The sequence below is a fragment of the Onychomys torridus genome, chromosome 1 (genome assembly GCF_903995425.1).
Source record: "Onychomys torridus chromosome 1, mOncTor1.1, whole genome shotgun sequence".
Classification (NCBI taxonomy): Eukaryota; Metazoa; Chordata; class Mammalia; order Rodentia; family Cricetidae; genus Onychomys; species Onychomys torridus.
This window is the reverse complement of record NC_050443.1, coordinates 146,111,531-146,125,683: the sequence shown is the minus strand read 5'-3', so window position 1 is coordinate 146,125,683 and position 14,153 is coordinate 146,111,531. Positions and strand designations below refer to the sequence as shown.

Genomic DNA, 14,153 nt, shown 5'->3' with positions numbered 1-14,153 from the left:
ATCTTCTCTTGGCATATAATATTGCCTGTTTATTACAGCACAGGAGAAGGCTTTAAGTTTGATTACACCATGAGTCCAGTGTGTAATCACCAACCTCCCTCAGGATCTTCTTCATCAGCCCACTTCCTTTGTTGAGCCCCCTTCCTGCTGGCTAGTAGCTCCAACCACTCCATCCCCTCTGTGAGCATAAAGCGAATCCCACAGTAAGTATTGGAAACTAATCACTGAGGGAAATACAAAGGAATGATGGAAGGACAGACTGCCAACTCACAGGACTTCTTGTTGGCTCTCATGGTTCATATATGAGATTTCCGTACTCAAAAAAGTAGAGTCCCCAGGCCAAGTGTACCTTCTAGAAAACTTCAGAGATCCTGTCCAAGGTGTTAGGTTTTTGTGTAGGTGCTTACACCTGGATATCCTGAAGTGGGGAAAAGAACAAAAACAGAAATTCAAGATTACTTAAAACACCTCAACAGCTGAAATAGTCACTGTAGACCCCAAGAGACATCTGTGGCAGTCAGTACCTGTCACTGGGTTGTTTAGAGAATGTTTTGGCCTGTGGCTGCTTGGAGAAAGCAAGCTAAGTGTCCGGTTCCTGGACATAGATTAAGCATGACAGTGCCACCTACTGGTTTGTTTGCCATACTTCATGATCCTAGGCCTACCCTGAGTGACCCTGAGAAGTTGACTCTATTGTACTGTGGCTCTCTGTTGTAGAGGTGGTGGTTGCTGATCCCACTAATAAAGGCAAACTGCCCTTGTTCAGTATGGGAAAGGTCTTGGTGCTATTTATTTCTTCCGTTTTGTGACAGGAACTTGCTTTATGGCCTCCAATTTATGGCAGTCCTCCTGCCTCAGCCTTCTGAGCATTATGATTATAGATGTATACCTGATTTAGAGTGGGAAAGTTCCTTTCTTAAGGAAACTACTCTTTTCTCCTTTTCTTTGTGCCATTGTTTTACTAAAATACAGTATCCAAAATGTCAGGAAAGATGGTCTCCACAAGAATATGGAACAAGAACAAGGCTCCTGGAAGCTCTACAAGTCTAACTCACATTTATCTTGAAGAGACCATGTTTCCAATCCTGTTCAATCTGATTCTCTCCATGTGTAATGATTGCCTGTGTGGTGGTTTGAATGAAAATGGCCCCGTAGGCTCATAGTGAGAGGCACTATTTGAAAGGATTAGGAGGTGTGGCCTCATTGGAGTAGGTGTGGCCTCATTGGAGTAGGTGTGGCCTCATTGGAGTAGGTGTGGCCTCATTGGAGTAGGTGTGGCCTTGTTGGAGGAAGTGTGTCACTTGAGTGGACTTTGAGGTTTCAAATGCTCAAGCCAGGCCCAGTGGCCCTCTTTCTTCTGCTGCCTGCGGATCCAGATGTAGAACTCTCAGCTGCCTCTCTAGTACGTGTCTGCCCGCATGCCGCCATGCTTCTTGCCATGATGATAAGGGACTAAGACTCTAAATTGTAAGCCAGCCCCAATTAAAGTTTTCCTTTGTAAGAGTTGCTGTAATTATAGTGTCTCTTCACAGCAATAAAACCCTAAGACAGCTAGTTATAATCAAACTCCGGTTCTCTCCTGTAATAAATTAAAGCCGTTCTTTGCTATTAGATATTGCACATGGCTTCAGTGGGAACCAATTCGGTTAGGAGCAGGGTTCTTTCTCTTCTATACATAGTTTTTTTTTTTTTTATTTGCATAAAGTGTGTTCTTCCACCCTCAACCTACATGTGCAGGACCAGGGGTTTTATATGTCTAAATATTTGAGATGTTGTGAACCAACTTAAAAAAAAAAATGTTCCATCCATCTACCTTTAACAGCTATATCTTGATAACTAAGGACATGTGGCATACATTTAACTTTCTGTCTATTCCAATGTCTGTGCCAGAAAACAGAGACGAGGCTGCAGCTAGCCTCTACCCTTGCACACCTCTCTTCTAGTCCACTCACTTGTGAACACCTCAGGCTAGTGTTCAGGATTTTTCTGCACTTTGCCCACCTACACACACACACACACACACACACACACACACACACACACACCACACCACACCACACACCACACACCACACACACCACATACACACACCACACACACCACACCACACACACACACACACACACACTCACTCACTCACTCACTCACTCACACTCACACTTATCTCTGAAGAGATTCACAGTCCTGGGAAGGAACTCAGGACCATTGGGTGGGGAATTCTGAAATTCCAGAAAACAGCAGTATGACAGAAAGGTAGGCTAGGGAGGGAAACAGGCTCCAAAAGGAAGCCTGGGGTGGAGGGGAGACAACCCAGGGAAAGCCAGGATGCTCGCTCGAGTTGGCTCAGAACAGCAGACTGTTCCCTGCTCTGGCTTTGGCTTGATGATGATGGTGAACGTTGCTGTGTTTCAAACTACTTCTCTTCCAAAGCAGCTGTGGCCTGCATTGCCTTACACTTCACTACCTGCGTGCTCTCTAGTGACAGGTTTTTGGTTTTTTGTTTTAGAGATTTTTGAAACAGTGTGAAGATAAGTATGCTGCTATGTCCCCAGGGAACAAAGAGCCTGAACAGTCAGAAATGCATCTTAAATATGCTGCAGTTTGTGGGGCCATATATGCACATTGCCAGGGCATCAGACCAACCCTAAAGAGCAGGGCCAAAGAGCAGTGATCAAGTGAAAGCTGCCATTGTATAGAGCAGACTGACAGAAATCGTGATCTTTTTTTTCCAGTTTCAGTGAACACTATTATAAAAATATGGAGAAGTACACACTTAGGAGAAAGCAACCAAGGAACTCAGTACTTTTCCAAGTAAACATCAGTATTCCCTGCAGAATGACGTTAGACATTACTTGTCAGTAACCCCCCACTTCCCAGTTGTGAAACCTTGTACCAATGCTAGTTGCAAAATGATTTGGTGACCCCTGTTCTCATTTGGGAGATACTTAAGGAAAATTAGGCTCATAACACCTTAAAATGTGTTATACCTTTCCTCCATAGAAAGCATCTGAAATAGTTGTCACTACTTAACCTTAGCCTTGGTTAACAAAGCACAAAGCATCGACCATTGTTGAACATTATGTGACTTGTAAAATCCAGAATGTTAACAGAATATTAAAGATTATGATTGACGAGGAAGTTCTAAATCTGCATGTGAACATTCTCCCTACCTCCATGTGGGAATTCCTTTACTCACTTCTCAGAGTGGAAATAAAAGAAATTAGCCAAAACTCATCTGAGCTGCTCATCATTTCTGGTTGTATGATCTCAACTTTCCCTGCAAACACTGAGCATATGTGTGTTCAGTCCCTGTACAAGCTATCCCTTCACATGGTGTTTGTTTACATAAAAATCTTAATCAATGTAAAAAAAAATCACTTCCAGCCCCAACCCTACATGGAATGTATCATTTCAGCAACCTCAAGCCAAAGCCTAACAGACTAGAATTCCTACAGTCCTCTTCAGTTGAGAGGTATTCACTTTGAAATCATCTTCTAATGGTTACAGAATGGAAGTTTGGGGTTCTGTCCATGGTAACAGGAAAATGGGTGTGAAGAGAGTCTGGCTTTGTCTCTGTACTAGACCTTTGGGTAAATGTGCATGTTTAATCTCGGTGATAAAGCTGTCTAACTCATGGATAAGGAAGTTAGGAGCTCAAACAGTATAAGTGGCCTAGAGTCACATAGTTGTAGTGGCAGAGTTGTGATATAAAGCCAGTCAAGGCGGTCCATATCCTGCGTGTTCTTCTTCTGCTGTACTCATCACTTTAAACTGGAGAATTCAAAGTTTATATTTATTCTTGCTTGAGTCTTAGTTTTGCCATCAGTAAAACAAGCCCAGTACTTATGGGATATTGTGAGGATTAAATTAGGTAAGGTGAAGATGGAGTCATGTTGTAAGGAGTAAAATACAGCCTTGTCCTCCAGACAGGCTCATGAGTACCACCCCACATCTCCAGCTGCAGCATCAATGACCTTAGAAAGCTTGCTTGTGTAGCACTACTCTGGGATGCTGTGAGGTCTACACTGTAAAAGCCCAGCAGCCAGATGCCCAGTTGCTGGCATTGTGAAGTAGATAGGATAGAGAGAGAGGCAGACAGACACATAATAAACATTTACTTCCATTCCCATCCCTTTTTGCATAAGTTTATAAATATTGAAATTCTATGCATTGCCCAAGATTGTATTTAATTGTCTTTCATTAAGATTTAATTGATTGTGTACTTATAATCTCAAGCAATAATTTGTATAATTAGACCATCACTTTTTGGACCAACAAAGGTGAACTCAGGCACGAAAATAAACAGAAAAGATAACAAAGCATAATGCAGGCTTTAATAATACTGCATTGTAACAGAAAAATAGCCCACAGACTTTGAATACTGAATCAAATAATCCATAGAATTACAAAGAATCTAGCAGCATTCCTTGGTATGTAGCCAAAGTGATAATCAGAGGCAAATTAATTCAGTGATTTGAAAAACCCAACTAACTAAATAGACTGGGGAAATAAGTCAATTAGAAAGAAAACACCAGAGTTAGAGAGGAGCATCAATATAATTAGGTCTAGACAGTCCTAGCTAAGCTTGAGTTCAATGTTGACTAATAGGAATGATTGAAAGGTTTCCTACATGATTGTAAAATGGCAGGAGTAAGGGGAAGACTCAGTACAGAATGCAAACAGAGTGGTATGGGAGCATATACCTATAATCTCAGCACTTGGGATGTAGAGGCAGGAGGCAGAAAGTTCAAGGCCAACCTGGGCTGCATGAGATTCTCTTTTACAATGAACAAAAAAAGACAAAGATATCTTGTTCCAATGAGCAAATAGAAACCATGTTTAGAGAATTTCATAGTTAATCCCAGTACTCAGGAGGCAGACAGAGGCAGGTGGATTCTGAGTTGGAGGCCAGCCTGATCTAAGTAGTGAATTCCAGGGCAGCCAGAGCTATGTAGAGAGACTCTGTCTCAGAAAACAAAAACAAACAACAACAAAACAAATGGGGGGTGGAGACTTTTATAATTAATGTGCTTTTGGTGCCTATTAGATTTTGATCAGCAGTAGCTAGCCAGATATGCACATATATGTATACATCCACATTATCTTCCCATATATGTGTATGTGAAGTTGCAGCTACTTGGAGCACTAGCCTGCACCATAAGCCAGCTTGCCCTCATCCTGGGTCTATGTAGATGTCCCCTACCACAGCTGACCCTCATGGAGGAAGAAGCTTCTCTAGCTGGAGCTTTCCTCATTCCATGGTCTGTCAGCTGCTGACGTTCAAGGCTGCTTCTGCCTGTTATCCATGCAATGCCTTGTCTGTAATCCATGCTGGTTCTGACTTTACAGAATTTCCTGTTCATCTGGTTGACATAATTTTAACTCCTGTGTGTACTGAATGCCATGCATTTTCTACAAGAGCCCTTTTTAAATCCCTTAATTTATACATTTATATTCCTTAGTGAAATGTGAGATCTCTATATCCCCTTTCACTGACCCGCCCCCAGATCTGTTTCTCCCTCGTGACTTTAGGATGAAAATACCTGACCTCAAATGTAACATCACATGTTTACTATGTGGTGGTAGTCAAATCAACTCACTGTTTTCCATAGTTATAGGATGAACTCCAGTTCTACTGCCTTGACAAATTCCTAAGTTTTTTTAGAGCCTGAAATGAAAGAATAAGTGCATGTGTTTGGTAAGCATTTGGTACTCTTCACTGTGGGTATTGGGCACCACACTAAGGTTTGTAATGAATGGTGACAGGACACCTGTGGCACCAGGGTCATAGTTAGAACACATACTAGATGAACAAACAAGTTCAGCACTGCAGGTTCCCACAGAAGACCATGTAAAGCAAGGGACTGGTCCAGTGACTGGGAGCAATGGGGAATGAGGTACTTTAGCTAGAGCTGGGAAAGACTTCTTCAAGAAAGGGTACTGAGAAAGTGACCCTGAGGCCACACATATTTGGAAGAAAGCATACTGTATCCTGGACCACTAAGAAATGCACTCTGTATGTGCTCTCACGTCAATACATAGTAGCTCCTCTCTGCTCTGGTCCTTCCTACAGCAGGAAAACTCTACAAAAGGAGCTTCACCAATTTCCGGAACTAGAACTTTACAAAACCTGGGCTTTCTCGTGAGGCCCCCTATTAATTTCTATCTACATCTTGTATTGCTTTCTTCTCTTCTGGCCGGATGCAGGTCCATGTCATCTGCCTGCTCTCCATGCTTCTCTTCTTGGTGCCCTTATGCCTTTCTACTGCTTCTTTAATCAGCTGCTCAAACTTCCAGCCCATACAGCTGATTTCCAGTTCTCGTTTTGATCCCTAAGGTTTCTTGGGCTACCTCATTTTCCTGCTAGCCTTCATACCAGAAGCAACTTCTTGTAGGTAAGAGCATTTTCCAAATTGATCTGACTGATACTGGTTGGGTCACTGTTCAATTGTAGTAAGCACTCATTAAATATTGAATAAATGAACAGATGGACTATCTCTGATTCTTACCCCAGCCAAACTATAGGGTTGCAATTAATTCCCCCTACTATCTATCGTGTGTGTGTGTGTGTGTGTGTGTGTGTGTGTGTGTGTATACACATGCACATGTAAATTCCTCTTACATGTGAAATCCATATAAAAATATCTCTCCTTAGGCTAGTAAAATATCTTCATTTCTTCATTCGAGTCTATGATTTCTCATCTATTGTCTTCATTTGCTGTGTATGTAGAACTTTGTCATTAATCTCAGATATCTAAGGACATTGGTAGTGTCTTTGCTGCTCTTTGTACATCATCTAGCACAGAGTCTTTTGAAAAGCACTCTGTGTGAATGCTATTTTGCTAGTGTTAGTAACAATAGGTTGTTTCATGTTTTGGAGGTTTTATTTTCAGTGTTATGAATAGTCAAACACATCCAACTTAAGCAGAAACATTCTAAAGAAAACCTTTTCATATAGTAACAAATGACTGTAAGGGTTTTTTTTTTTAAAATTAACAAATACAATATAATTTGAACCACCATAACCCAAAAATTGAAAATGTTTCAAAATAAGACATTTTTGAGTGCCATTATAAAACTACAAGTGTCAACCACCCCTAACTTCATGTGATGGGTTACACTCAGAAATCATGTACATTAAAAATACTGTCTAAGATTACCATCAGGCTAGGTGTATAAATTATATATGAAACAAATGAATTTTATGTTTACATTCAGGTCCCATCCATAAGCACTATATGTTTGCAAATATTCTAACAGTTGACAAAATCTGAAATTTGAAACCCTCTTTCTCCCAAGCATTGTGATGAGGGACACACAACCTGTCCTCACCTTTGTATAAGCAGAATGTACTCAGACTGCCAGTTTATTTCGGGAACTGGATCCTAAGAGTTATTAAATGAAAATCCAAATATGCTTTCAATCAGAAATAATAAAATGATCCTCAGCTTTGAACATCCTCTGTCTGTCATCCCAAATGTTTAACTAAGACCCAAGGTAGATAAATAATTCCTTGAATATTTGTTGCTTGTTTTATATTCTGTGATTCAAAATCATAAATAATTTATAGTTTGAATTTTATCTAACTTTACATAGAGTTTGGGCCCATGTACTTGGGACTTTCTTCAAATAACAAATTAGCAGCTAGGATTTTGTTACCCAGTCAGATACAACTGTGAAGTAGTGGGACAGCATCTCCAGCAAATGGAGGAGGAGTTACATGTTGAGGAGGCCCCTTCCCTTAGAAGCAGGCACCTGGAAAGCTATGCATTTATTCCAGTGAAGCTGCTTAACAGTGACTTAGCCATGGAGTGAAATGCCTCTCCTTAATCTTCTGTTATATCGCTAAGAACCATAAGGAGTAAAAGGATATATTATTATAAATATCCTAAGCTGTGGCAAAGATGAATTTGATTTGAATATGGAACTCTTTATAAGCAAATAAGAATGTCCAAGACCAAGTGTAGTGAACAAAAATATGGAGTCATAATTGGAAGTGAGATGGCAGTATGAACTTTCTGGAATTATGCATAAACTTACTCTGAAAGTGACTGTCAAAGAGGAATATTCCAGAACCCTTACCTTGGAATAAATGTATAAGCTCCTGAGGTAGCTACTGTGGAAGGTAATGTTTATTTAGGTGGAAAAAGAAACAACATGTACATGTTTGCAAAATAAGATCAGTTTTATTACTTTATAGACATACCTTGTAGATGAAAAATATACTCCTATCATGGAACTCTTTATAAGCAAACTTCCGAATGTAAGTAGAATTTCTGTCTCATCCTTTTTAAGTCTGTTGAGAAATCTGAATTTCTAATAACTACTTTGAAAAAAAAAATACTGTGGAATCCTTTCTAAAAGCAGATGCTTTGCGTTTCACTTCGCTTCTTTTGGATTAGCTTTGTACCTCTGCTAGTCAGTTTTTTATTTAGTGTATCTATCTTTGTTCCCTCTGAGAGACTCAAAATGTACTTTCTTGCTGTTAAATTATCATCAAGCTATTGAACCAAAGTAGAAAGGAACCTCTATGCCCATGGCTATTAATTGTTCCACAGTGCTGAGAAACCTTGTTCGCATTGCCTGTAGCCAATGCCTTTCCTTTTTTTAAAAAGTGGGGCCTTCATATCTTGGTAAATAAGAGCATCAATTAATTTAGAGAAGGTTCAAACTTTAAAATGTGAGTTGAAGAATATTTTAGCTCTAGAGCTTGCATGGCATTTGCCCCTCTCACTGCTGAGCGTGTCCCCACGACTGCTACACCATGCTCCAGCAATGAGAAAGGCCCTAGCCGGACTCACTGGCTGAGCATGGGGAGGGGAGCTGGTGTATACTGCTTGATGGGGGCTTTTCCAAATCCATTTCATCACACCCATCACCATCCAGGTCAGCCAGGCCTGTTTCTTCATTGCTGAATTGATGTAAAAGTAAAATGGAGCATGGGAGCCAAGGAAAATTGTTATCCTCTCTCAGAGAGGTGAAGGCAGCTCAGTCGAGACCTATTTTAAACTTCAAATTTGACACATTGGATTGGAAAATCGTGTGGCCTTTCTAGTTAGAGATCAAAATGGTCAGCAGTTCACACTTTTAAAAAGTCATGGAGTGGTGTTTTTACCACAGACTGATAGAGTGTTCTTTTATTCTGTCAAGTAGTAACTATTGCACAAATGTCTGTTATTCTGCAGTTCGGTGATTTAAATGCTGTGTCTCCTGGAAATCTGGATAAAGGTAAGAACTGAAAACTTTGAAGGACTTTTTGACTGAGATCCTGTGAGAGGAAGCAGCATGACTGTGCAGCACTCTGATCCTCTGGATGTAGCAAGCAGACCCGGGTGATGGCAGGAGCCAGCTGTTCTTGGCATCCCTCATGATGTTGCTATTTGTTTCCTCCATCCACATGTCTTCTTAGTGTGATGTGTATTGAATGCAGAAGAATGAATTTCAATGCAGTCCCAAATGTCTTTAAACTTTCTCACAGAAGTTCAATATAAATAACAATTATTGAGCGTGACCAAAATCCAGGAAGAAAATTCTAATATTGGACCAGAGGTTTTTATTCAAGGCCAGGCAAGAAAAAGATCCCTTAGCTTACCCATTTGCTAGTCAGTTAACTTTTCAATGGAAAAAGAACAGTGATGTTTTTGTAGCAGTGATGTTTATTGTAAAGCCATAGGGAGTAGTGGTTCAGTTGAGAAGGATAAAGAGATCAATGCTGGCATTGGCAATCGAGTGTGTGCTGCTACGTCTGCATGGAGTGCACTCCTGAAGAACCTAATGGTCAATAAGACAATGCAATAAAAAGAATAGGAGAGTCAATGGTGAGTTGAGTGAGACTGGAACACACGGATCCTACCCAACTTTATAAGAACAACTCGTAAAAATGCTGATGCAGTTTTAAACCATAACATGTCTTTCTGTAAAACAACACCACAGTAAATATAGCCATCTTCTTGCTTGGGACTTGAGGAATTGTTATAGTTATTGGCTTTTCTAGGGAGAACTGCAGTTATACCTTCTAACCAGAGCCTCTAGGCCAGATGAAGGGCTTAGGAGTCTACAAGGAGATGCAGCACTCTTTTCACAAGTGTGCTGCCCCATGGTTTCCAGTGTTTCCCTTCTGTGTCTGTTGAGCAGGAAGCATTATGCTAGAGCCATGTTTGTATCATCACTCTTTGGATATCCCTCTCTGACAAGTTGCTATTACCACTGTTCTTGGCTTAATTTCCATTTTAGTACCAGAGCAGGAAAATTAGAAAGTTAGACTCACCCAGAATGTTATTGCTTCAGAGGTACAACCTGTGGGATTGCAGTAGTAACCTGCAGGAAAATAGGTGGGTGATTACTTGCCTCCAGCCTCCTTCATAAAGTGAAGAATGAAATAATTTGCTCAACCCCAAGAGTATCTCACTGTAGCTTTTGTGCAAGTAAACTCAAGTGGGTTCCCAGAGAGGGAGCACAGATATCTATAGAACTGCATTGTTGTCCTGAGGAGCTGGAGAAAGGGCTTGCTTCCCAGATTACGCTGTTGCCTATCCCTGTCACTCAGAGAAGACAGACCCAAGTCAGATGGATGGAGAACTGTTGAGTTTGCTCAGACTTTTCTCTCGGGACTATTTCTGTCTACAAGATGAGTAATGGGACCCTCCACTCTTCCCATCCCTGGCCTGCTCACATGGAGTTTGCCCTCTTGCTACTGCTTGCTATATGGTTTTGATTGTTTTTTCACTTTGGAGGTTAGAGGCCAGAATTAGTGATCTGTCATCACCTTTTTGATGGGGTGCAGCTGGTTCCATTTACCCCTAACCCTGGGACTTCCCCGGGCTACAAATGGAACACAAAGTTTTGTGGGTTTTTTCCACAAAATGAGTTATTTCAATGTAATAAAATTTGGGAACAAAAGTGAATGTCTTATATGTTTAATTTCCAGAAATGAATTGCAAGAATTTACAGTATTAGTGCTGCCAGCAAAGAAGTCCTTTGTGCATTTTTTAAATCTCACATTACCACTTCATTATTTAGCTTTTTCTTAGCATATAAATTAAGAATTTATTCAATTGGTGTTTGCTGTCTGTAGAGCAATAGTTACACAGTAGCAATATCATGAGTCATAGTGCAGTAGTTTTTTTGTGGAACAGCACAGACCTCATCTACATTAAGTCAGCATAGACAAAACATAGTATACATTTTTGTGTGCCCGCCCCCAAGATCAATATAGTTTGCCAAAGTGACTACTTTATGATGCCACAAATTATGCCATTATTCAATACAGAAATTTTATATAAAATTCCAAACATCTGAAAGAATTGTGGCTGTTTCACTGTAGCACTGAGGGGAAGAAAATCCCAGGAGGGGAAAGTGAGCTGGTATACTCAGGTGACTCTGGAGCATGTGTTAATGTCTTCTGGTGGTATTTGTTTGTGCAGATGAAGGCAGTGAAGTAGAAAGTGAGATGGATGAAGACCTGGATGATTCTTCAGAGCCTCAGGCCAAAAGAGAGAAAACAGAGCTGGGCCAGGCCTTCCCAGTGGGCTGCATGCAGCCGGTCCTGGAGAGTGGTGTGCAGCCCAGCCTCCTGAGCCCCATCCACAGTGAGCACATCGTCACGAGTACTCAGACCATCAGGCAGTGCAGTGCCACAGGCAACACCTACACAGCAGTCTAACAGCAGGAAAACAGTTTTCCAGCTTCTTTAACTCCACTGATACTGGGCTTCAGCTGAACATTTAAGAAGCCTGAAGGTTGACTGTTGTCAAAAGTCTATCTGTGCTGAACATTACCTTTTTGGAGTTGTGAAATGGAATGGGTGTATGTATTTTTCCAGGTCTTTTTTTTTTTAACACAAATTATTTGCCTTTTAATAATAAGGGTTTCTCCCCTGCTCCCCTTAGTTTCAGGTGTCAAGAAGGATTTTTACAACACGTAATGTCATTGTTTTTGTTTTCTCATAATTAAAAAGTAATTTACATTTTGTAGCTTAAAATATTTTATTGTTGATTGTTAGTCTTGGTGTATGATTTTATGTGTAAGTTTTTTAATTAGATGCACTTCTGTGAAATATCAAAAGAAATGAATTTCTTTGATTTACACTGGAGGCATGCCCATTTGGCAGCAGATGCATCAAATTTGCTTCTGAAAGGTGCTTTTCATTGGACAGAACCATAAGACACTATTTTGATAACATTTTGGAGTACAGAGAGAATACAGAGCATTTTTATTATAGTGCTAGAGGGTTGGGAAGGTCATCTATTTTTCTCTGAAAAAAATTGAGCTGTGCATTTATCAGTTCAGGGTAAATGACAGAATGGCAAGAGATTATGCTAATATGTACATAATTTGTGTACATAACTATTACACCATGTTAACAATGCAAGCTTCCGTTAGGCATTGACTTTTAACTCTTATTTGCATACCAGTTCCTCTGTTTAAAGACTACTGATTCTGTATTGGGACCACTGCACAGATGCATTCTGCTCTTAAGTGGGGCTGTTATAGTTAGATACTGAAGCTGAAAAATGACTTGACTTTTTTTTTTAAGTGTACATGCTACTTATACTGAGCTGGACATACAGGAAACCATTCCATTTGGATGACTTTCTTTTATTCCAGGTCTTTTTTCTAATAGTAGTTCAATATGCTGCTATTATAAAAGAAAATGTATAGAATGCAAGGAATGTAGCGACCTGCATATTGTTATTTCCTGGTTTCTAAAGTACATGGATTTCAATTTTACACAGAACCTGAAGGCAGTGTGACTGGCACACCTCACTGTTGCTGACCCCGATTCTATAGGATTTGGATAGGTGGCTGGATGGACCATTGCCATTGAAGAATGTACATCAGGGATCATCGTACCTCGGCTATTACATGGTGCCTTAAAACAGAACTGAGCTAAGGTTTAGTAAGGTTTATTTTGTTCGTGTGAATAACTCTTCAATCCATTTGGTAAAGTGTGCCTGTCGTGCTCAGATTCCTGAAGTAAGGACAGGTCACATGTTCTTCAAGGGGAATTTAGGGGGAAATGAAGCAAAACAAAGAGACAAAAACTTCAGTTTCTCTCTGAGTGGCTGTGAGAGGACTTGTCTATGTTTTATCCTTGGAGCTGAATATCACTTGATTATAAATCAGATTGCTAAGGGTGTGGACTAACAGGCTAGTTTTCATACAAACATTTTACATGAAGATCGTACGTTGTAGACCATTCTTATCTAGTTACAATTCTGGAAAGCTAACAAAAAAAGCAGGTACTTATTGAAGTGCATCTTTTCAGTCTAAATGTCTGTCTGTGTGTCGGGTGTCTCTGTATAAACACACACACAAACACACACACACACACACACACACACACACACACACACACACACACACACGGGCACTTACCCATGCATGCATGCATACACATGGAGCAGGAGTCTGCTACAGTCAGAAGTAAGATCCTAAAGAGCACAGGCTCATCACATTTTTTTTTTTTTTCATGAAAAGCCAAGGTTCTTTCAAGAACTCAACCATGATCAACAACAACAAAACAGGACACATCCTTTCATTTAACTAACTATAAAAGTAAATCAGTGAAAGTCAATAAATAACAAAATCAATAAAGCCAAAAAAGGAAAGGAAAGCACAAGATGATGTATAGATCACTACTGAGGCCTATATCAAACTGAAGACTTCATCTTTCCAGTTGGGTTGGGTGAGGGGTATGGTTGAGGAGATGAGGCTGTACCACTCTGGAAAGTTAAAAATACCAAATGGCTTATCAGGAAACACAGTGTATTGAAACTGTTATTGCCTGATTGATTGTCTCAAACTTCTGAAGATCAATAGCATTTATTAAGTAAAATTAAAATGTCATAAATATAATGTTTAGTGGATTCTGATTTTATATCGAGCAGTTTACTTGAGTCTTCACTGGCATCCAAGCATCACTTCATTTACTGAAGATCCCCAAAGGCAATGAATTTGCAACCCCTCCCCTGCATAATCCATCATATGCTACAAAAGACCATGGATCTACTTCATTGTGAGTTAGAAAATGTTTACACATAAAATTTAAATCATGACAGAACTTTCTTCATTTTCACTATCCCTCCTGAGGTCTTTCAGTCTCCTGTCTCTGCCGGTCATCCCCAGATGACATTATGTCTGTATTGGACCAA

General features: G+C 40.1%; 1 protein-coding gene across 10 annotated transcripts in view; it reads left to right on the top strand.

Moving 5' to 3' along the window:
• Rfx3 (regulatory factor X3) overlaps window positions 1-13,317 on the top strand; it is a 252,369-nt gene extending 239,052 nt beyond the window's left edge. For 8 of the 10 annotated variants that reach the window (XM_036208665.1, XM_036208682.1, XM_036208635.1 and 5 more), the window contains 3 exons: window positions 8,201-8,263; window positions 9,186-9,228; window positions 11,424-13,317. In XM_036208665.1, coding sequence (XP_036064558.1) covers window positions 8,201-8,263; window positions 9,186-9,228; window positions 11,424-11,662 — 345 coding nt within the window. In that variant the 3' untranslated portion in view covers window positions 11,663-13,317. The remainder of the gene's footprint in view (window positions 1-8,200; window positions 8,264-9,185; window positions 9,229-11,423) is intronic. The other 2 variants (XM_036208703.1, XM_036208644.1) reach the window with 1 other exon arrangement.
• The last annotated feature ends 836 nt before the right edge of the window (window positions 13,318-14,153 follow it).